We start from the raw sequence: 25,190 nt of genomic DNA, 5'->3' as shown, positions 1-25,190 counted from the left end.
TTGGACTCCCCCCACCCCAGGGAAAAGACTATTTATCCTAGCCATGCTCCTCATGATTTTATAAACCTCGATCAGGTCACCCCTTCAGTCTCCTTCGCTCCAGGGAAAACAGCCCCAGCCTATTCAGCCTCTCACGATAGCTCAAATCGTCCAACATCCTTGTAAGTCTTTTCAGAACCTTTCAAGTTTCATAATATCTTTCTAATATTAATGACCTCCCAACTCCTGTATTCAATACTCTGACCAATAAGGGAATGCATACCAAATGCTGCCTTCACTATCCTATCCACCTGCGACTCCACTTTCAAGGAGCTATGAACCTGCACTCCAAGGTCTCTTTGTTCAGCAACACTCCCTAGGACCTTACCATTAAGTGTATAAGTCCTGCTAAGATTTGCTTTCCCAAAATGCAGCACCTCACATTTATCTGAATTAAACTCCATCTGCCACTCTCAGCCCATTGGCACATCTGGTCAAGATCCTGTTGTAATCTGAGGTAACCCTCTTCGCTGTCCACTATACCTCCAATTTTGGTGTCATCTGCAAACTTATTAACTGCACCTCTTATGCTCACATCCAGATCATTTATATAAATGACGAAAAGTAGAGGACCCAGCACCTATCCTTGTGGCACTCCACTGGTCACAGGCCTCCAGTCTGAAAATTAACCCTCCACCACCACCCTCTGTCTTCTACCTTTGAGCCAGTTCTGTATCCAAATGGCTAGTTCTCCCTGTATTCCATGAGATCTAACCTTGCTAACCAGTCTCCCATGGGGAACCTTGTCGAATGCCTTACTGAAGTCCATATAGATTACATCCACTGATCTGCCCTCATCAGTCCTCTTTGTTACTTCCTCAAATAAACTCAATCAAGTTTGTGAGACATGATTTCCCACGCACAAAGCCATGTTGACTATCCCTGATCAGCTGCAAATGATGAAGGGCTTATGCTCGAAACGTCGAATTCTCTATTCCTGAGATGCTGCCTAACCTGCTGTGCTTTGACCAGCAACACATTTGCAGCTGTGATCTCCAGCATCTGCAGACCTCATTTTTTATCCCTGATCAGTCCTTGCCTTTCCAAATACATGTACATCCTGTCCCTCAGGATTGCCTCCAACAACTTGCCCACCACTGACATCAGGCTCACTGGTCGATAGTTCCCTGGCTTGTCCTTACCACCCTTCTTAAACAGTAGCATCATGTTAGCCAAACTAGAGTCTTCTGGCACCTCACCTGTGACCATTGATGATACAAATATCACAGCAAGGGGTTCAGCAATCACTTCCCTAATTTCCCACAGAGTTCTAGGTACACCTGATCAGGTCTTGGGGATAACACAATCGATCTCTTGGAACCCAACATCCCCCTCACTGCATTAGAGCCAGTTTCAATACCAGAAACTTGGCTGTTCATGCTACATTTCCGTGAGAATCCATCCACCTAGATTTTCCAAAACTGCATACCAGTTTGAAATGGGGATAGCCACAGAGGACTCCTGCACTACCTCCTACCTCTCTTACCTTTTCTGCAGTTAACCCATCTATGTGACTGTATCTGCGACTTTTCTCCCTTTCTATAACTGCCATCCATCACACCCCCTTGCTCTTGTAAATTCCTCATTACCTCTAAACATTTCTCCTACCCGTCCATTCAATTTGATAGGATTTGCAACCGACAGCATTTATTGCAGACATAATCCTCAACATGTAAACTCTCCCATTCAACAAGAAGAGCATACAAGTGTACTAAAGGCCATTTCTGCATCTTTCAAACTACAAACCCAGAAAATACCACTGTCTTATTCCTCTACATAACACTGCTCCAGGCTAACTTAATACTTATGACTTATATTTTTAAGTTTAATCAGGGTACATCTCTCAATAAAACATCTAATCAAGAACGAACCCACTCTGCTCACTACTGCAGACTTTCTGTAAGGCTACGCTTAAAAATAACACTTCTGTTTCTGTGCTGTAAGCTGTCCTACACAGGTTCCTCCAAGATCAGTTGTGAATTTTTCCAGATGCACTCCGATGTGCAGCAATACACGAATTCAAACAGCAAAAGCTGTAACTGCGCAGGTTCACTGTTGTGTCAGGGAACAGTGTGTGTTTTGTATGTGGGAAATTGTCTCTCACCAATTTGATTGAGTTTTTTGAAGAGGTGACCAAGACGACAGACGTAGGCAAAGCAGTAGGCATTGTCTGTATGGACTTTAGCAATGCCTTCATCAGGGTTCCATGTGATAGACTGGTTAGTAAAAGTTAGATCACATGGGAGAACTGGCTAATTGGATACAAAACTGGCTTGACAGTAGGAAACAGAGTGGTGGTAGAGGGTTTTGTTTAGGCGATGTTCAGTGATGTGCTGCAAGGATTGGTGCTAGGTTCACTACGGTCTGGTAGAACGATGATGACTTGACAAGGTTTTCTATACATCTCCATGACTGCTTTATTTTTGGAGGGAGGCGGAATTGGAGGCTATAGACAACCCCCGACACTATTTCCCTTCCTTTGATATTTCTTTGCTCCATCCATACAGATTTCACATCATTTTCGAAGCCAATATCCATCCACATTACTGCACTGATTCCATCCACCCACTTTCTTTTCCTTTTTGTCTGTCCTTCCTTCCTAAATAATGAATATCCCTGAACATTCAGTTTCCATCCTTGATAACCCTCCAGTATGACTCAATAATCACCACTATATCATAACAGTGTATACCTATTTGTGTTGCTAATCCAGATACCTTATTGCTAACACTCTGCATATTAAGGCACAAAGCCTTTAGATTTATTTTCTTTTTAAAACCTTGCTGGTCATTATAGCTTCATTTTTCCACTCTAGCCATTTATTTTTCCACACTTACTTTCTCTATGTTTCACTTCCTTGCTCCCTCTGGCTATTGAGGGAGTGCAGCGTAGGTTCACAAGGTCAATTCCCGGAATGGTGGGATTACCTTACACTGAAAGACTGGAGTGACTGGGCTTGTATACCCTTGAGTTTAGAAGACTGAGAGGGGATCTGATTGAGACAAATAAGATTATTAAAGGATTGGACACTCTGGAGGCAGGAAATATGTTTCCGCTGATGGGTGAGTGCCGAACCAGAGGACACAGCTTAAAAATACGGGGTAGACCATTTAGGACACAGATAAGGAGAAACTTCTTCACCCAGAGTGTGGAATGCTCTTCCCCAAAAGGCAGTGGTGGCCCAGTCTCTGGATTCATTTAAGAAAGAGTTGGATAGAGGAATCAAGGATAGTGGAATCAAGGGTTATGGAGGTACGGCAGGAATAGGATACTGATTAAGGATGATCAGCCATGATCATATTGAATGGTGATGCAGGCTCGAAGGGCAGAATGGCCTACTCCTGCACCTATTGTCTATAGTCTCTCTCTACCCTCCAGGGTGTCTCATTCTCCATCCATTGTAATTTAAACCCACCCAGACAGCACAATCAAACACCCTCCGCCCTCAACATTGACCAGATGCAACCTGTGCTGCTTGTACCAGTTTCACTTTCCCCAGAACTACTCCCAGTGTCCCGCAAAACTAGAACCTCCCTTCTCTTTCACTAGCCATGTATATCCTGGTAAATCCCAATATTTTTACTCTTGCTAGCACTTGACACTGGTAGTCATCTGCAGGTCCTACATTTTCATTTATATCCTAATTCTCTTTATTCTACTTGCTATCAACCATTTTTTAGCCTATATTGTTGCTACCTACTTGTAGTATGAGCACTGGCTAGGTGGATTAGCCATACTAAGTGCAGAATTACTGGGACGTCAGGTAGGATTCCCTTCAGAGAGTCAGTGGAGACTCAATGGACCGAATGGCTTCCGTCTGCAGTGTACGGATTCTATGATTTTATCCTAAGAGTCATATTAGGCTTAAAAAAAATGAGTAAAGTCCTCACTTCTGCACCAGAGCCAGCCTTGGACTTGGCTTCAGCTGCTATCCCCTCAGAAGACATTCCAACCACCAGTAACTCTGTTCACAAAGGGGATTAGCAACAGGAGACTCCTTGCATTAATTGGCTTTCTCCACACTGCCTGGTGGTCACAGATCACCTTTCTGCCTGTTCAGTCTTTATTTGCAATGAGACCACCTCACTGAATGTGCCTGTCATGACAAACTCAGAAAAGCTGGTGCCCCACAGTGAGACTACCTGCCTCACAGCTGTGCGGGACTCAGGCTTGATTCCTCGAGTGACTGTGTGGAGTTTGCACATTCTCCCTGTGTCTATGGAGTTTCCTCCCACAGTCCAAAGATGTGCAAGTTAAGTGGATTGGCCTTGGGAAATGCAGAATAACAGGGATAGGGGAGAGGGTTGGGGCTGTGTGGGATCTTTTCCAGAGGGTTGGTATGGACTCAATGGGCTAAATGGCCTGATTCCATCATATAGAGATTCCAAGAATCATGATAGGGACCTTATTTCATTCTAAACATTCCTACTGCCACCCAAACACCTTGGTTTAAGTTCTGGAAACCTTAAGTCTTGTCTGTCTTATGTCACATTATAGAGGCCCCATCTTTCCTATTAAATCGAAGTGTAGCTCGTTGTTTAAAGAAATAAGCTTTTCTAATTTACAGCAATTAATAAATGAAATCACAGAATCCGAGATCGCAAACCTTGCCTATTTTAAACAGGAGAAGGCAGATGAGATTAGTTCAGAATGGCTGAAAGGCCTTTTCCTGTGCTGTTCCCCAGCCAGTATATATCGACTTGGCAGTTGCATGATCGATCAGAGCAGTTGAGATGCCACGGATTCTCCAGGGACAGTGCTGCACTCAGACCCTGGATCAGCAGTAAGTCTGGCTGATGAGCCTATGGAAAGCCTGTGGATAAATGGCAAAATCCATTCCTTCTTCCAACTCAGAGAAAACACCGAACCGTTAAATAAACCAAGGTTCTGGACACGGAATTTATTTGCTTTTCCTTAACTGACGAACATATTTGTCCGTTTCAGGCTAGAGTATAGGTTAGAGATGTAAAGAAATGAAGCATTTTCTCAAGATTTAGATTCCTTTAGTTTAGTCGTGCTACAATGATGACCCAAGTTTTGGGATAGTGCCCTTAAACAATGATGAAGGGGGTCATGTGCCCTGTTCTGACGGCTGCCTGACAGCATCGTGGGTAGTTTGATTGCCAGAAATTAAAGATGTTTTACCAGGAAGACAATTCATGGTCTTAACATTTGAAGGTAATGGCACCAATCTGTGTATTAACAATGGCCAGGCTGAGAGTCTCCATACAGTGTAACGTGATTAGAATATCAGGTTGGCAACAACTGTACTTTCAACTGTCTATCTAACTCCAAAATGAAAGAGAGATGGATGCTCACAAACTGTCAATCAGCACTGCTACCTGGATGCAAATCAATGTTTTCACATTATCATGGAGATAGACGTTGAGAGCAGAAAGCCTCCTCAGGTACCCTGGACTTCTGAATAAGTCATACAGACTCAAAACACTAACTTTGTCCATGTGTGTGTCTCTCTCTCTCTCACTCTTTTAATTGTTACTGCAACGCTGCTAAAAGTGTCAAGCACTTGTGTTTATTCAAAATTTCCAGATGGCATAGTGCACATCTCAAACCGCACAAGCCCAGAACGGAGGCTGTGCCGAATTTTGGATACTGGTGGGTTCTGAGTCGGGTAGTTTAGATCACAGCCAATCAGGACAAGTTAGCTCAGGTGGAGTCAAAGATCATTTGGAACATGGGATAGATTGATGTGTGAAGCAGACAATAGTTTAGAGTTACACTGTGCTTCACCCAGATAATATTACTCAGTTAAATTTCTTTTTGAAGGAAATAACAAACCATGCACTAATTCTAAAAGTGTCCAGCTTTTAGACAGCCAAATGAAGTCAAGACCTGCGTTTTGGCTTTTGTTTTAGCATTTCTAGTCTATGTATAAAGGTAAATGTCTTACTATGTGAATTCTTGTTCAGCCATCTATTCAGCTATCAACTGAAAATCTAAATTCATTTCTGAAAGTTGGTCCCCACAAGGATCACAATGGCAACAATAATATGAACAATTTAAAACAAAATCCATTTCCATCCAGAAGTATGTGATAAACTCATCTCAATAGTGTTGTGATGACTTTGCCAACTTTGAAATCCAACTGCAGAATAAATTAAATTAAAACATAAATCAATCTTAAACTTATGCAGGGGGGGGGCTAACTTTAGGAAGTTGAAAAGATCTAGGAGGAAATGAATCAAGAATTAGTAGGCAAAGTGGTTATTGAAAAATGGGAGACCTTCAAAGACAAAATTATTCAAGTACAAGGTGGGATAGGAAGGGCATCTAAAGCTGCAGCAGCCTGGATACCCAAACATGTAGAGGCTAAAATAATGAAGCAGATTGTGACAAATTTGTAACTTAAAATGCAGTAGGGAGTCAGGCTGAATGCTAAACACATAAAAGAACTAAAACTGTGAACAACAGAATGCAATAATAGATTAGCAGCTAAAAGAAAAGAATGCAGAAAACATCTATAAAAATATATAAGAGTAAACAGCTGTTTAAAGGGAAGACTGACTAGGGAACAAAAGGACATCCTCTGCAGGCACAGTCATAGCTAAGGTTCTCGAACAGTTTGAGACTTTTTAAAAAGTTTTATACAGGCAATTAAGAGGGTATAAAAGCAGAGCTGGCCAAAGTGAATCAGCAATTTAGGTTCAAGGATAGACCAAGAGAGAAGGAGTGGCAGGCGTTTAAGGGGATATAAAGAATATACTCATTGGAATATACCTCCTTGAAGAAAGATTCCATGGATGGGCCCACAATCTGTGGTTAAGTAGAAATGTTAAAGATAGCATTGGACTTGAAGAAAAAGCATATAATTCTGCAATGACAGGTGGCAGTCAGAAGACCGGACAGAATATTTTTAAAATGAATAATGAGTGAACAAAAGTGAAAGCTAGGAGTGCAGATGCCAGAGAATCAGAGTCAAAAAGCATAGCAGGTCAGGCAGCATCTGAGGAGCAGGAGAATCAACGTTTCAGGCATCTGGGGCTGGGAGACAAATGGGGTAGAGCTTGCTTTCGATATGGTCTCCTTTACATTGGGAAGACAGAACGCCGACTCACGGAATGTTTTAGAGAACATCTCTGGCACACACACTCACACCAAACAACCCCACCGCCCTGTAAGCTGGCCACTTCAACTCCGCCAAGGACATACAAGTCCTGGGCCTCCTCCACCATCAAACCCTAACCATCTGATGCCTAGAGGAGGAACACCTCATCTTGGGACCGTCCAAACACACGGCATCAATGTCCATTTCATAAGTTTCCTCATCTCCCCTCCCCCACCTATCCCAGATCCAACCCTCCAATTCAACACCGCCCTCTGTAACTGTTCTTCTCGCCTATCTGCTTCACCCTCCACTCTGACCCATCACCATCACCCCCATCCCACCTGCATGTACCTATCGCACTCCCAGTTAGCTTAGCCCCCATCCATTCCCCTCCTATTTGTCTCTCAGTCCCCTTCCCCACCCATCAGGAGCAAAAGCTAGTCAGAAATATAAAAACAAAGAGACGTGTTTCTGTAAACATTTAAAGAACAAAAGAAAAAAGGGGAGAAAGTGAGGGCTGCAGATGCTGGAGACCAGAGCTGAACAGTGTGGTGCTGGAAAAGCACAGCAGGCCAGGCAGCATCCGAGGAGCAGGAATTCCTGAAGAAGGGCTCATGCCCGAGGCGTCGATTCTCCTGTTCCTTTTCCAGCACCACGCTGTTCAACTAAAGAACAAAAGAGTGAAGTTAGCACTGATAGAAAAATAAGGAAATGATCGACAAATTGAACAGATATTTTGCACCAGTCTTCACTAAAGAGATACGAGAAGTAATTATAAATCGGGGAGGGAGAGAGGAGCTGGGAAAACCACAATCACCAGCCAAGCAACACTGTAAATGTTAGAGCTGGGGGGCTGACAAGTGCTGATGGACTTCATTCTATGATCTGAAAAGCAGCATTTAATAGGAGAGTTGGTACATTGACTTTAACGTTTTTTTAAAAACTCCATCAATTATGTAAAAGGCTGCCTTGGACGATAGTGGAAATTGATAGCACTGATTCATGCAAATACAAACGAGAGTATTTTTTTTGGAAAGTAACATGCTACACTATTGCACTGTGCGATTTGAGCCGTGACATGTTCCAAGTGTACAGTAGCACAAGGAGGCGAAGACTTGACTGTTAATTTCATAAAGCAAGAAAATTAATCTTCACAGTAGAATGACACATTGTATTTTCCATTGTACAGTAGTCCCTAAAACAGCATAATGTTTTATGTAACACGAACATGAGTAATACCATCTTGCTGAAATCTGAAGTCCCCACCTGATTCAGAAGACCACCATGACCCCAGTACCAAAGAAAACACACGCAATGTACCTCAACAATTCCAAGACATTGGCTCTGACTTCCATAACCATGACCTGCTGAGAGAGGTTGGTCATGACCCACATGAACTCTAGCTTCCCAGCCTGTCTTGGTCCCCTGCAATTTGCCTACCAGCGAAACAGGTCCACAGTGGACGCCGTTTCCCTAGCTGTACTCTCATCCTGAAACATCGGAGTAACAAGGACACCTACGTCAGGCTCCAATTCACTGACCACAGCTCCACCTTCAACACCACAATCCCTACCAGCCTAATCCCAAAACTCCAAGATCCCTGCCCTTTGTAACTGGATCCTCAGCTTCCTGACCCACAGACTGCAATCAGTGAAGATAGACAACAATAATCCTGAACAGTGGTGCCTGCAAGGATGCAAACTCCGTCCCCTTCTGGACTGCCTGGACACTCACGACTAGGTAGCCAAATCTCATACGAGCGCCTTCTACAAGTTTGCTGATGGCAACACTATTGTAGGTCAGATATCAAACAACGATGAGTCAGAATATAGGAAGGAGATAGAGTATTTGGTGCTGTGGTGCAATGCTAACAATCTCTCTCTCAAAAGGCAGCAAAACAAAAAGAACTGATCACTAACTACAGGGAAAAAGGAGGAGAACACGCCCCTATTACCATGACCAGAGCTGAGGTGGAGTGGGTCAAAAGTATCAGGTTCCTTGGAGTGATGATGACCAAGAGTCTGTCCTGGTCCTCCCACATGGATAGGGGACAGTCAAAGTTGCACAGTAATGCCACTTCTTCCTCAAGAGGCCGAGAAAATTCAGCATGTCCATTCGGATCGTCACCAATTGTTACGGATGCAACATAGAAAGAATACTATCCAGGTGCTTAACAGCGTGCTATGGCTACCACTCTGCCCAGGACTGTAAGAAACTACTGAAACTTGTGTCCATAGCTCAGACCACCAGAGGAACCAACCTCCCATCCATGGACTCCAAATGTTTCTTCTTGCTGCAGAAAGGGTTGCTAATATCATCAAACCTCCCACCCTGACAACGCTCTCCTACACCGGTCGGCACGCTGGCACAGTGGTTAGCACTGCTGCCTCACAGCGCCCGAGACCCGGGTTCATTTCCCAACTCAGGCAACTGACTGTGTGGAGTTTGCACATTCTCCCCGTGTCTGCGTGGGTTTCCTCCGGGTGCTCCGGTTTCCTCCCACAGTCCAAAGATGTGCGGGTCAGGTGAATTGGCCATGCTAAATTACCTTTGGTGTTAGGTAAGGGGTAAATGTAGGGGCATGGGTGGGTTGCGCTTCGGCGGGTCGGTGTGGACTTGTTGGGCCGAATGGCCTGTTTCCACACTGTAAGTAATCTAATCTAACCTCTCCCATCAGGCAAAAGATACAGAAGCTTGAACACAAGCACCGACAGATTCAATAACAGCTTCTTCCTTGCTGTTATTACACTGCTAAAGGGACCAAATGTTAAATCAAACGTTGACCTTACTTTTGTAAAACTCCAGAACCAGTCCTAACCTTGTATGCCTCCCACTATCTAAGCAGCCCAGGATTTGCAGGTCCTTGTTGGTTAGGGTCTGCCTGTACTGCTCACAGGACCAAACTTAGGTACATGTGACAACAATAAATCACACTAAATGAGAAGTAATCTTTACGAAAATATAACTCCCTGTAAGTGCAAGTTACAAGATTCCATGAGATATATAGCACAGAAGACAGGCCATTGACTTAACATGTTCATAGCTGCATTTAGGTTCCATTCAAGCCTCCTCCCAGTTTTCCTCATCTAACTACGAGTGTAACATAGAAACGTACAAGATACGAGCATGAATTACTCCTGGAACCTGCTCTGCCATTCAAAACAATCATGGCTGATCATCAAGCTCAATGCCCTCATCCCACCTTACCCATATTACTTCATCCCTGTCACCACAGGAGTTACCTATACCTCCTTGAAAATACAATGTTTTTGCCTCAACCACATTGTGGTCATGAATTCCACAGGCTTACCACTCACTGGGTGAAGAAGTGCCTCTTCTCAGACCTAAATGGCTTACCCCTTATCCTTGAACTGTGACACCCTGGTTCTGGACAACCTCCCCCTCCCCCACCTGCCCAGAGGCATACCATAACAGGAACTATCTACTGCCTTTTAACCCCTCATTATTTTGACCTCTCTTAACCTTTCCCAAGCAGAACAGGCACAACTTCTCCAAGGCATCCACTTAAGTCTCTCAACTCTGGAATTAATCTTGTAAACATTTCCTGCAAGTTCTGAAATTGTACCCTGCACTTCCAATTCAAGATCATTAACAGATCAAGAAAAACAGTGGTTTGGGAAAACCCATTGCAAATCTTCCCCAACTACAAAAACAAACATTCACCACTACTCTCAGACCTGTCATTCAGCCAACTTCATAGCCATACAACCACTGGCCTTTGCTGACAAAATTATGTGACAGTTGATCATTTCCTTCATCAATCCCCTCTGTTACCTCAGTACCCTTTTGTCAGCAATACCAGACACATCTGATCTGATGCTGGTGACTTATCAATTTAAATACAGCCAGATCTTAGATTAGATTAGATTAGATTCAGGAAACAGGCCCTTCAGCCCAACAAGTCCACACCGACCCACAGAAGACTAATGCACCTAACACTATGGTTAGTATAAAAGCATGGGCAATTCACTTGACCTGTGAATCTTTGGACTGTGGGAGGAAACCGGAGCACCCGGAGAAAACCCACGCAGACACGGGGAGAACGTGCAAACTCCACACAGACAGTTACCCAAGGCAGGAATCGAACGTGGGACCTTGGTCTTGTGAGGAAGCAGTGCTAACCACTGAGCCACAGTACCACCTATTCTGATGTCTTTTTTTAATGCCACTGTTTCCTTTAGTCAGAAGGCTTTACTAACCTGTGTTACTACCTCCATGTGACATAACTTGGAAGAATTGTGAAACGTTAGACTTTAAGGCAGCAGATGGCCAGTGGCAGATTAAATTTAATGTGATACATATTGTTAGATCAATGAGGAATGACGCGAAAGATATAACTCTAATTCTAAAGGGGATGCAGGAATGACTTGCTGGTACACTACTCCCAGATTTCTATATTTTTAATTCCACTTAGAAATGTATTTTCCACACAATAATCCTTTACTTTCTTACCAAAATGTAAATAACTCATACTTTGCTACTGAAATTCATTTGCTAATTCTACCTCCATTTTTGAAGTTTATTTATTTAATTTGCTGCCATTCATGCTGATAATCAAATTGGGTAGGGATGATGTTATGGCCATGAATGTAGAAATTGCATAGATTCCAAAATTACATTCTTAGTGTAGTTGGTGAACAGCAATGGTCCCAGTGGAACCACTCTCTGCCTTCTCCCATTCTGAACAGTGGTATTTGCCTTTAACTTCTAATTTGGCTTGCAGTTGGCCGGTTATCCATTCTCCCAACTCCACTAACTCTGACTTTACTCATAACTTTACCATGTTCAACTACTGTAGTTTGGAAATTCCATTAAAAAGGCAAACAGATTCAGGATTTATCATTAGAAGCTTACATGACAAGAATGAAGAAATAATGCTGTAAAAGATTAGAGGTGATTATAGCAGAAAAACTTCTGAAGACACCAATATGAATTGGGAATGTATATGTTTCATGATAAACTACAAAATGAGCTTCAAATGTGAAAACATTCCAAGTTTGCCCCTGGTCCTTCGAAATTTCAGTATTACTGCAATGTGACCATTAGGACATTATAATTTCCCTTTTTCCAAGTTAGGCTTGTTTTTTTTTTAGATTAGATTAGATTTCCTACAGTATGGAAACAGGCCATTCAACTCAACCAGTCCACACCCACCCAGACCCATTTCCATCTGACTAATTGACCTAACACTGTGGGTAATTTAGCATGGCCAATTCACCTGACCTGCACATCTTTGGACTGTGGGAGGAAACCAGAGCACCCAGAGGAAACCCACGCAGACACGGGGAGAACGTGCAAACTCCACACAGACTGTCGCCCAAGGCTGGAATCAAACCCAGGCCCCTGGCGCTGTGGAGGCAGCAGTGCTAACCACTGAGCCACCATACTTGAACCCACTTGTTAGTGAATCAAAGTGGCCCAAACAAACCTATTTTGGACCCTTCACAGTCGATAACATCATGTCTTTGCATCAACCTGGAATCAGACTTATCAGTTTCAGAACCCGTAAATTAATCCAGGATCTGTGGCAAGAAAATGTATTTAGTTTGAAGATGATCTTCTGGATAAATATCAAGGTGAAAAGTACCTTGAAGATAGAGATAGATCTCCCACAACTCTACAGCAGCTGCAATCTCTCACTCCCACGTTAACTGTACATCATGTTTTAGTGACACAGTTTGGGCAATGATACCTAAAATTACAACTGTGACAAATGCAGGCTTTTCTCAACCACATAACCTCAGCTAGAAATCATTGTACACACACGCGCAGCAGCAAGCATTCTAGAACTATAGATTGTTACTTGTTACCTGCGTAAATGTACACCACAGGATAAACCACTGACGTTTGTGAGGGACACACAGTCGTCACTCAAACCATGCAGTTAAACAGGAAGAGGACATTGTTATGGGAGTGTGATGTCATAAGTCTTATTTGAAGTCAAACTAAAATAGTTCCCATTGAAATGACGAAGATACTAACTTCAATGGACTCAAAAGGTCAGTAAAAGACATCATACCTGCATACTGGTGGGTATATTTTGTCAAAAATACAAAAATCTTCTTCTAAACAATATGCTTCCCTTTAAAACTTTAACTCTCTCTCCAGCTCTGAACATGAATCTCTAAACAGAGGGATGTCTGGAATACCAGCCTTCGTTAAATTTTAATTCAATACCCTCCCCTTTTCAGATACAAATTAGCCACAGTAAGGCACAGATTTTTCATTTTAGTACAGAGCTTTTATTCCCTCTTCTGGTCCTACACAAAATTGCAACAAGATGGTTCTGACCATCAGAACAGCTGGGACGATTTAGAAGAATAAATGATTAATTTCAAAAAGGGTATATAACAATTTTCTACTAATAGAATGTGTCACAGAATCTCGAAAACATAATTTCTTCGCATTCTTCCCCATGTAACTTGTACAGTGGCTACTTGTATAAATCTTGACACGCAGCCTGCCGTTTATTTATTACCAGGGAAACAGTGCAGAGATCAGAACTGCCCTCACCCAACATCCAAACTGAACCACACCGTACCAGAAACGGTTGCTGAAGTGTCTTCGGGAACAGAGAGGAAAATCAGTCGTTATTAAGGTCCTGGCGACTTCAGAATTCAAAAATGTTCATCTTTCATATTAAACTTGGGTTTCACTACATAGTCAAAGACACGTCAAATATCCTCATGTCCTATTAAATAAGTCACAGCAAGTCCTTCCTGTGTCCTGCCAACATACATTGGCCTCACCAACAGTTACACTGATTTCGTATTTAATCTCACGTGTGTTTGCACGTTGTAATTATGAAGACACACAGCAGCCAATGGCAACAGTTCAGAACTTTTTCAATGGCCTCCCCACCCACACTGCCTTGTACAAAGGATGGGATAATTCAGTATATATTGGTTTAGAAACATCGCTGTGCCTGCTCATAAAGCTCTTGGGTACCCACTGATGTCAGTTCGGTTATGACTGTAATTTTAAAACAAATCCGTTTGATTAGATCATGCTGGGCTGATTTGATAAGATATATAATTTGATAATAACCTCAGAGCCGGCCTCAGAACTTGGTGCATGCATTTCAGCGGCAGTTGCATGGGAAGCTACAGCCAGACCCGAAGCCCCAGCAGCAGCAGACGTGGCACTTTCAGACATTCCTGAAAACAAAAAAAAACGCATTGGCCAAATGCAGGATGTACTTTTAAACAACATCAACAAAGGAACATATCCAAGAACCTACATTTAAAACTGACAACTATTAAATGCAAGTTGAAAGGAAAATGTCTTAACTAATGCTTACAGCAAGAGCTTGTCTAGACACCTTATGGCACCACCCACAAAATGAACATGGATCAAGGATATTTCTAGGCTAATATCTAAAACCTTGGTGACGGAGCGTTTTTAAATTTCTGATTCTTAATGCTCAATTTTGACCACAAATATACTGCCTTCCTCCCCTTCCCATCCCAAAATTCTACTGTTTACAGCCAACCATGAGCTGGAAGTGACGACTGAATCAGCAACAGCCAATCATCTCGGAGAAAGTGAGGACAGCAGATGCTGGAGACCAGAGTCACAGTGAGGTGCTGGAAAAGCACAGCCAGTCAGAAAGTATCCAAGGAGCAGGAGAGTCAAGGTTTTGAGCATTAGCTCTTCATCAGGAATAGGTGAAGAGATTATGCTCGAAACATCAACTCTCCTGCTCCTTGGATACTGCCTGGCCAGCTGTGCTTTTCCAGCACCTCACTGTGACAATGGCCAATCATCTGTCTGTTCAGTGGAAACTACACATTATTTTTAAAATGAACAATTGTTTCACCATTTGCCATAAGGAAAGCAAGTGACAACATATTCACAGCTCAGTTACAAGGAATACATTAACACATCGGCAAAACACTGTGGATACTGGAAAGCTGAAATTAAAACAGGAAATGATTGAAATACACAACAGGTCAGACAACATGCGCTGAGACAGAAGTTAGCATTTCAGGTCAATGAGCTTTCATCAATTCCAGACCTGAGAATCTCCGACATGACGGAGAAGTAGAAAGAGGCCAGTTACCTGGGTCTGTTCTGCCACTCAGTAAGATCATGGCTGATTTATTTATACTTTAGATCCCACATACCCACCTACACCCAATGTGGTTTTTATTTTACATAAGGACATTGTTTGCGCTCTTCATTGCTGGATTTACACCAGAGAATTGACCATGTCCAGTAGGACAGTTTTTAACAATTGCCCCTTCGCATTCAACATTACCCCCACCGAATCCCCAATCAACAACTGTGGAGTGACACTGGCCAGAAATGTAACTCCACAGGCCATATTTGGGCTGGAAATTCTACAGTCAACCTCCCAAGGATGTTCACCATTGACAAGGTTGATGTCAGGAGTACGACAGAATACACCCTACTTGCCTGGATGAGTGCTGCTTTAAAAACACACAAGACATTTAAAACAATGTGACCCACTTAAACTGGGGTTCCTGATTTACCGACGTACAACTTACAAAGACAATCCCATACAGGGGTTTAGTTTTAAATATCTGACATATCAACTGTCCATATTCAATCCTGATGAATGGCTGCTTGCTATTGCCCTGCATTGTGCTCCAACGTCTGTACAAATGGCCTTGCGAACAGATTCAGGAATGGAACCCGATCAAAACCCAGGGACTGCCTGAAAGCAAGCAAGTGTCTTAAATATTTGTTTCCTTCACTGGTATTGCACAGAGGCACCAGTGTGCAACATCCACAAGGTGTCCCGCAGGTACACTCCAAAGCTCCATTGATAACAACTGTCAAACCAGCAAGCTTGCAAACTGGGCAAGGGTGGCCCATGGATAGGAACACCTCATGGCCTACATGTTCCTCACAAAGTCACACATCGTTCAAAACAGGATTAAATCAACATTTCTTCACTGTCACCGAGTTAGAGTCTTGGAACTCCCTTTGAGATGGTAGTATAGGTAAAGCAGGTGGCCTGCAACAGTCCAAGGGGACAGCTCAGTATCCCATCCTCACAGCGGCACCAGCCAGCCTGCAACACAAACTCTCACAACACAAATACGGCCATTGTTCAAACACGCATCTGGAATCTCACAGTGCAAAATCAAAATAGGCTGCCATCTCAGCGTTTTATAAAAGTACTTTCTGAAAGAAATAATCAAGCAGCTACTGGTAAATTAAGAGGCTTTTAATGTATAGGGGTTTTGAAATGTTGTTCGTTGTTCTGAAATTGTGCTTGAAGTGCCTCCAGTGCTCTCAACATCCTCATCATCTTGAACAGTCAGTACTGCTTTTGTCATCCACCTCAGCAGCAGAACCTTCCCAAAACACAAAGGCCCTCACATGGGACCCATTTTACTGTTGAACATTACCGTGCCTCCAGGCACCAACAAGACAAGCAACAACGCATGGAAACCTTTAGCACACAACTACAGTTTAATACATAAAAAATCAAATAAATGTGAACATTCAAATGTCTGTACTTTGTAAAAGTATTTTGTGCTTGCCTGTTTCACTCAGGGAGAAAGTGAGGTCTGCAGATGCTGGAGATCAGAGCTGAAAATGTGTTGCTGGAAAAGCACAGCAGGTCCTTGTACAGGGAGGAAGAGAGCTTCTTCAAGGAAGGCATCCTTGCAAGAGGATTCAGACCTGCTGCGCTTTTCCAGCAACACATTTTCAGCTATGTTTCACTCAGGCTGTCCATACTCCCTGCTGACAGAAGACTCAGTGAAGCTCCTCCCCTCCACACAATAGCCAGGCTTCACAAACACCTTTCCAAGAACAAGGGATTTCAGTTGCTTGGATAGACTGAAGAAACTGGAGTTTCTTTGCTTTGAGCAAAGATGGAGGCGGCTTGATGTGTGTTCAAAATCATGAGGAGCCTCGATGCAAAAGATCAAGAGAAACTGTCCATCGCTAGAGGTTAATGGCCAAAATTAAAACACATTAACTGGGGCTAATACATGAAAGCAGATGGAGAGTTGGTTGAGAGACAGGAAACAGTAGGGAATAGATATTGAGTCTCTTTTCAAGTGGCAGGCCGAGTGTATTGTGGAGAGCCGCAAGGATCAGTGCTCAAGGCCCCGCTATTCATGATCTATATAAATGATCCAAATGGGAGCACCACATGCAACAGCTTTAAGTTTGGTGATGACACAAAATTAGGTGGGGGTGAAAGTTGTGAGGAGCATGCAAAGAGGCTTCAAGGTGACTTAGACAAGTGAGTTGGCAGAGACATGGCAGATTCAGTACAATGTGGCTCAATGTGAAGTTGTACACATCAGTGTGAAAAGCAGAAGAGTATTATTTAAATATTGTTATATTGGGAAGTGTGCAAAGGGATCTGGGGTGATCTTGTTCACGGTCAATTCAAGGAGCCAGGCAGATCCAACAAATAATTAGGAAAATAAGTGATATATTGGCACTCGTTGCAAGAGGCTTGAGTTTAAAAGTAGGAATGTCTCACTGCACTCATACAGGGTCTTGATGAACCTGGAGTACTGCATGTAGTTTTGGTCTCTCCATCCAAGAAACAACATACTTTGCATGGAAAAGTACAGCAGAGGTTCACAAAGGGGATTCTGGAGATAGCAAGGCTGTCCAATGGGAAAGTTTGGTTCACTTGGCTCTATATTCATTGGAGTTTCAAAGAATATGGGGGGGGGATCTGAATGAAACTTATAAAGTCTGACTAGGCCTGGGCAGATTGGAGGCAGGGAGGATCTTTCCTCGCATGGGGAGTTGAGAACCAGGGGTCACAGTCTCAGGATATGGAGTAAATCATTTCAAACTGAGAGGAAGAAAATCTTCTTCACTCAAAGGAGAGTGAACCTGTGGAATTCTCTAGGACAGAAGGCTATCAAGGCCAAATCACTGAATATATTTAAGAAAGATATATAAATTTCTAGATTTTAAAGGAATCAGGGGTATGAGGAAAAAGGAGAAATAAGCATTAGGAAATAGGAACAGCCATGATTCTGTGAATGGCGCAGCAGACTCAAAGGTCCAAACGGTCTACTCCTCGTTTCTAGGTTTCTATTAATCTACAATATTTAGTTGACAAATACCACCCTCAACCAGCAATTACAAAATGACTTTTCACCACTTCTCTCAGGAAAAACAAAGAGCCAACATATTTTTCATAGACTTTCCACATTAGAAATGTTAACATAAAAAGAGTTCAGCAAAATTCAACATAACAAAGTCAGGATTTTGAAAAGCAATTTGAGCTTGACTTTTATTGAGATACAGAATACTTAAAATATAATGGAACACAGATACTTGGATAACCTTTTCCATACACTAATATAATTCTGAATATATTTATAAACAAAACAACATGCTGTTGTCTCTGATTAGCAATCAAAATGTTACTTTCGCTCACAAAGGATTCTGGGTAATCCAAGATGGAGGACAGGAAATATTTCTGGCTGTACCAGCTGCTCCTTTTTTTTGGAGGTATTTTCCTTGAATCCCAGGAGCAGGAGTTACTGTTTTATACGCTGTTGCATTGTTTGGGAAAACAAAGTCAAAACTACAGCAGTCTTAAAAGGAAGAGGAATACACAACGGAAGCACATGGTGAGGACGGTGGGGGGGGGGGGTGAAGAGAGAGCGAGAGGAGAGAGAGAGAGAGATTGACACTGTCTTTGCTGTTTGAATCCACATATCACTGGACATCGGAGTGCTTCTGGGAAAATTAACAAACAGTGAAATTCACAACTAATCTTGGAGGAACTGTTGGGCGAAATTCACAGCACAGAATCAGATAAGTTATTTGTAGTTTTTAAGTGTGGCCTACAGAAAGTCTGCAGTAGTAAGTACAGTGGGCTCTTTCTTGATTATATGTTTTTGGAGATATGTCTCTTGATTAAACTTAAAATATAAGCCATAACTATTAATTTAACCTGGGGCAGTGTTTGTAGAGGAATTAGACTGTTATTTTCTGGGTCTGTAGATTGTGAAGGAGCAAAAATGGCTTTTGCAGTGATATGTACTTCTTGTCAGATGTGGGAGTTTAAAGAGAGTTTAAGGTTCATAGCGGATTATATCTGCCATAAATGCTGTTGGATACAAATCTTATCAGATCGAGTGGATCGGTTAGAGAGACAGATAGAAGCGATGAGGAATTTGCAACAGCAACAGTAAGTGATGGATGGCAGTTATAGGAAGGGGGGGGGGGGGGGGTCTCAGATACAGTCACATAGATGGGTTAACTCCAGGAAGGGTGAGAGAGGTCGGCACCTAGGGTAGGAGTCTTTTGTGGATATCCCCACTTCAAACAAGTATGCTGTTTTGGAAAATGTAGGGGGTGATGGATTCTCAGGGGAACGCAGCACGAACAGCCAAGTTTCTGGTATTGAGACTGGCTCTCATGCAATGAGGGGTATGTCGGCTTCCAAGAGATCAATTGCGTTAGGGGATTCTGTAGTCAGAGGTACAGACAGATGTTTGTGTGACCAGCAGAGAAAAAGCAGAATGGTGTGTTGTTTCCCTAGTGCCAGGATCAAGGATGTCTCAGAGGGTGCAGAGTGTTCTCACGGGGGAGAGGGGTCAGCAAGAGGTCATTGTACACATTGGAACCAATGATAAAGGAAGGGAAAAGGTTGACACTCTGAAGGGAGATTACAGAGAGTTAGGCAGGAATTTAAAAAGGAGGTCCTCGAGAGTAGTAATATCTAGATTACTCCCAGTGCTACGAGCTAGTGAGGACAGGAACAGGAGGATAGTGCAGATGAATGCGTGGCTGAGGAGCTGGTGTATGGGAGAAGGATTCACATTTTTGGATCATTGGAACCTCTTTTGGGGTAGAAGTGACCTGTACAACGACGGATTGCACCTAAATTGGAAGGGGACTAATGTACTGGCAGGGAAATTTGCTAGAGCTGCTCAGGAGGATTTAAACTAGTAAGGTGAGGGAGTGGGACCCAGGGAGATAGTGAGGAAAGAGATCACTCTGAGACGGGTACAGTTGAGAACAGAAGTGAGTCAAACAATCAGGGCAGGCAGGGACAAGGTGGGACTAATAAATTAAACTGCATTTATTTCAATGCAAGGGGCCTAACAGGGAAGGCAGAGGAACTCAGGGCATGGTTAGGAACATGGGACTGGGATATCATAGCAATTACAGAAACATGGCTCAGGGATGGGCAGGACTGGCAGCTTAATGTTCCAGGGTACAAATGCTACAGGAAGGATAGAAAGGGAGGCAAGAGAGGAGGGGGAGTGGCATTTTTGATAAGGCATCACAGCTGTGCTAAGGGAGGATATTCCTGGAAATACATCCAGGGAAGTTATTTGGGTGGAACTGAGAAATAAGAAAGGGATGATCACTTTATTGGGATTGTATTATAGACCCCCCCCAATAGTCAGAGGGAAATTGAGAAACACTCTTGTAAGGAGATCTCAGCTATCTGTAAGAATAATAGGGTAGTTATGGTAGGGGATTTTAACTTTGTAAACATAACACTATGGCAGTCCCACTCTAAGAGTTTAGATGGAGAGGAATCTGTTAAGTGTGTACAAGACAATTTTCTGATTCAGTATGTGGATGTACCTACTACAGAAGGTGCAAAACTTGACCTACTCTTGGGAAATAAGGCAGGGCAGGTGATTGAGGTGTCAGTGGGGGAGCACTTTGGGGGCAGCGACCATAATTCTATTCATTTTAAAATAGTGATGGAAAAGGATAGACCAGATCTAAAAGTTGAAGTTCTAAATTTGAGAAAGGCTAGTTTTGATGGTATTAGGCAAGAACTTTCAAAAGCTGATTGGAGGCAGATGTTCGCAGGTAAAGGGACAGCTGGAAAATGGGAAGCCTTCAGAAATGAGATAACAAGAATCCAGAGACAGTATATTCCTGTCAGGGTGAAAGGGAAGGCTGGTAGGTGTAGGGAATGCTGGATGACTAAAGAAATTGAGGGCTTGGTTAAGAAAAAGAAGGAAGCATATGTCAGGTATAGACAGGATAGATCGAGTGAATCCTTAGAAGAGTATAAAGGAAGTAGGAGTATACTTAAGAGGGAAATCAGGAGGGCAAAACGGGGACATGAGATAGCTTTGGCAGAGAGAGTTAAGGAGAATCCAAAGGGTTTTTCAAACACATTAAGAACAAAAGGGTAATGAGGGACAGAATAGGGCCCCTCAAAGATCAGCAAGGCGGCCTTTGTGTGGAGCCACAGAAAATGGGGAGATACTAAACGAGTAGTTTGCGCCCGTATTTACTGTGGAGAAGGACATGGAAGATATAGACTGTAGGGAAATAGATGGTGACATCTTCCAAAATGTCCATGTTACAGAAAAGGAAGTGCTGGATGTCTTGAAACACGTAAAGGTGAATAAATCCCCAGGACCTGATCAGGTGTACCCTACAACTCTGTGGGAAACTAGAAAAATGACTGGGCCTCTTGCTGAGATATTTATATCATCGATAGTCACAGCTGAGGTACCGGAAGACTGGAGGTTGGCTAACGTGGTGCCACTGTTTAAGAAGGGCGGTAAAGACAAGCCAGGGAACTATAGACCAGTGAGCCTGACCTCGGTGGTGGGCAAGTTGTTGGAAGGAATCCTGAGGGACAGGATGTACATGTATTTGTAAAGGCAAGGACTGATGAGGGATAGGTAAAAACAATGACTGCAGATGCTGAAACCAGATTCTGGATCAGTGGTGCAGGAAGAGCACAGCAGTTCAGGCAGCATCCAAAGTGCAGTAAAATCGACATCCCGGGCAAAAGCCCTTCATCAGGAATAAATAGTCAACATGGCTTTGTGCGTGGGAAATCACATCTCACAAACTTGATTGAGTTTTTTGAAGAAGTAACAAAGAGGACTGATGAGGGCAGAGTGGTAGATGTGATCTATATGGACTTCAGTAAGGCGTTCAACAAGGTTCCCCATGGGAGACTGATTAGCAAGGTTAGATCTCATGGAGTACAGGGACAACTAGCCATTTGGATACAGAACTGGCTCAAAGGTAGAAGACAGAGGGTGGTGGTGGAGGGTTGTTTTTCAGACTGGAGGCCTGTGACCAGTGGAGTGCCACAAGGATTGGTGCTGGACCCTCTACTTTTCGTCATTTACATAAATGATTTGGATGCGAGCATAAGAGGTACAGTTAGTAAGTTTGCAGATGACACCAAAATTGGAGGTGTAGTGGACAGCGAAGAAGGTTACCTCAGATTACAACAGGATCTGGACCAGATGGGCCAACGGGCTGAGAAGTGGCAGATGGATTTTAATTCAGATAAATGCGAAGTGCTGCATTTTGGGAAAGCAAATTTTAGCAGGACTTATACGCTTAATGGTAAGGTCCTGGGGAGTGTTGCTGAACAAAGAGACCTTGGAGTGCAGATTCATAGCTCCTTGAAAGTGGAGTCGCAGGTAGATAGGATAGTGAAGGCGGCGTTTGGTATGCTTTCCTTTATTGGTCAGAGTATTGAGTACAGGAGTTGGAAGGTCATGTTGCGGCTGTACAGGACATTGGTTAGGCCACTGTAGGAATACTGCATGAAATCTGGTCTCCTTCCTATCGGAAAGATGTTGTGAAACTTGAAAGGGTTTAGAAAAGATTTGCAAGGATGTTGCCAGGGTTGGAGGATCTGACCTACAGGGAGAGGCTGAACAGGCTGGGGCTGTTTTCCCTGGAGCATCGGAGGCTGAGGGGTGACCTTATAGAGGTTTACAAAATTATGAGGGACATGGATAGGATAAATTGACAAAGTCTTTTCCCTGGGGTCGAGGAGTCCAGAACTAGAGGGCATAGGTTTAGGGAGAGAGGGGAAAGATATGAGAGAGACCTAAGGGTTAACTTTTTCATACAGAGGGTGATATGTGTATGGAATGAGCTGCGAGAGGATGTGGAGGAGGCTGGTACAATTGCAACATTTAAAGAGGCATTTGGATGGGTATACAAATAGGAAGGGTTTGGAGGGATATGGGCCGGGTGCTGGCAGGTGGGACTAGGTGGGCTGGGGGATATCTGATCAGCATGGACGGATTGGAACGAAGGGGCTGTTTCCATGCTGTACATCTCCATGACTTGTTAATTGTTATTTGTTTCTTTTATATCTCTCTACTTTAGCTCCTGTTATTGAAGATAGTCCTTTTTGTTCAGCAGACAACTATACTCATACTCACACTCGCCCAGTTCTCAATCTGCACCAGTTGTTTCACTTACATCAGGTGTAGGAGAAACCACAGTAATATTTAAGTTGTGCAGAGAATGAAAGAACTAAAGAAAATAATCAATACTTTTGATGCACCAAGTTAATAATAATCAACAGCTAAAAGAATTCGTGGAGTTAATTCAAATGAAGTAAATATTTCAGAGGTAATGTTTACAAACAGCCACAAGATGGTGCAGTTTACCACTTTTAGTTCAGAGATCCTGAAAACACAAACAGCTGAACACGTTACAACACCAGGTTAGAGGTTACAACACCAGGTTAGAGGTTACAACACCAGGTTAGAGGTTACAACACCAGGTTATTTGGAAGTACAAGCTTTTGGAGCACTGCTCTTTTGTCAAGTAGCTCGTGGGGCTGGATCATAGGACACAGAATTTGTAGTAAAAAATCAAAGTGTCATACAACTGATGCAAAGTATTGAACAAACCTTGACTGCTGTTAAGTCTTTAATCACTTTGAATGGGGATGCAGGTTTCAATGATTAATATGTAAATTCCAGAACGTCTTTCACGTCAGTTCCAAGATAACTGAAGGTTTTATACAGACAAGTTGACATTTCACCTCAGACAATGTGGTTCGAGTCTGTGTGCATCCCAACCATGGTCAACTGGTTCTACTCCCAAAGTAGGAATTTATAAAATGTCACATGGACTGGTTGCCTACAGATTGTGTGCTTTTTGAACAATATAAAATGCACCCACGAATACAAATCTGCAAATGTAAATTTCCCCCAGTGAGTTTTGAGAAGATTTGTAGCTCAGGTCGAGGTTCTAGATGTAGGTTTGCTCGCTGAGCTGGAAGATTCATTTTCAGACATTTCATACTAGGCAACATCTTCAGAGCTGAAAATGTGTTGCTGGAAAAGCGCAACAGGTCAGGCAGCATCCAAGGAACAGGAAATTCGACGTTTCGGGCATAAGCCCTTCTTCAGGAATGAGGAGAGTGTGCCAGGCAGGCTAAGATAAAAGGTAGGGAGGAGGGACTTGGGGGAGGGGCGATGGAGATGTGATAGGTGGAAGGAGGTCAAGGTGAGGGTAGTAGGCCGGAGTGGGGTGGGGGCGGAGAGGTCAGGAAGAGGATTGCAGGTTAGGAAGGCGGTGCTGAGTTGAGGGAACCGACTGAGACAAGGTGGGGGGAGGGGAAATGAGGAAGCTGGAGAAATCTGAATTCATACCTTGTGGTTGGAGGGTTCCCAGGCAGAAGATGAGGCGCTCTTCCTCCAGCCGTCGTGTTGTTATGGTCTGGCGATGGAGGAGTCCAAGGACCTGCATGTCCTCGGTGGAGTGGGAGGGGGAGTTGAAGTGTTGAGCCACGGGGTGGTTGGGTTGGTTGGTCCGGGTGTCCCAGAGGTGTTCTTTGAAACGTTCCGCAAGTAGGTGGCCTGTCTCCCCAATATAGAGGAGGCCGCATCGGGTACAGCGGATGCAGTAAATGATGTGTGTGGAGGTGCAGGTGAATTTGTGGCGGATATGGAAGGATCCCTTGGGGCCTTGGAGGGAAGTAAGGGGGAAGGTGTGGGCGCAAGTTTTGTATTTCTTGCGGTTGCAGGGGAAGGTGCCGGGAGTGGAGGTTGGGTTGGTGAGGGGTGTGGACCTGACGAGGGAGTCGCGGAGAGGGTGGTCTTTTCGGAACACTGATAGGGGAGGGGAAGGAAATCTAATCCTGGTGGTGGGGTCTGTTTGGAGGTGGCGGAAATGATGGCGGATGATACGATGTATCTGGAGGTTGGTGGGGTGGTAGGTGAGAACCAGTGGGGTTCTGTCCTGGTGGCAATTGGAGGGGCGGGGCTCAAGGGCGGAGGAGCGGGAAGTGGAGGAGATGCGGTGGAGGGCATCGTCGATCACGTCTGGGGGGGAATTGTGGTCTTTGAAG

The 25,190-nt window shown here is 43.5% G+C and overlaps 1 protein-coding gene across 5 annotated transcripts in view; it reads right to left on the bottom strand.

Annotated features, from left to right (window-relative positions):
• Positions 1-25,190, bottom strand: part of arfip1 (ADP-ribosylation factor interacting protein 1 (arfaptin 1)) — a 215,785-nt gene that overhangs the window by 140,042 nt on the left and 50,553 nt on the right. For 3 of the 5 annotated variants that reach the window (XM_060827512.1, XM_060827505.1, XM_060827532.1), the window contains one exon: positions 14,174-14,283. The exons of 1 other annotated variant lie outside the window; for it this stretch is intronic. In XM_060827512.1, the coding sequence (XP_060683495.1) occupies positions 14,174-14,281 (108 nt within the window). In that variant the 5' untranslated portion in view covers positions 14,282-14,283. Of the gene's footprint in view, positions 1-12,936; positions 12,958-14,173; positions 14,284-25,190 lie in introns of those variants that run through there. One more of the 5 variants, XM_060827539.1, reaches the window with a different exon arrangement.

Source organism: Hemiscyllium ocellatum, chromosome 1 (genome assembly GCF_020745735.1).
Source record: "Hemiscyllium ocellatum isolate sHemOce1 chromosome 1, sHemOce1.pat.X.cur, whole genome shotgun sequence".
NCBI lineage: Eukaryota > Metazoa > Chordata > Chondrichthyes > Orectolobiformes > Hemiscylliidae > Hemiscyllium > Hemiscyllium ocellatum.
The sequence above is the reverse complement of the archived record's forward strand: the minus strand, read 5'-3'. Positions and strand labels throughout refer to the sequence as shown.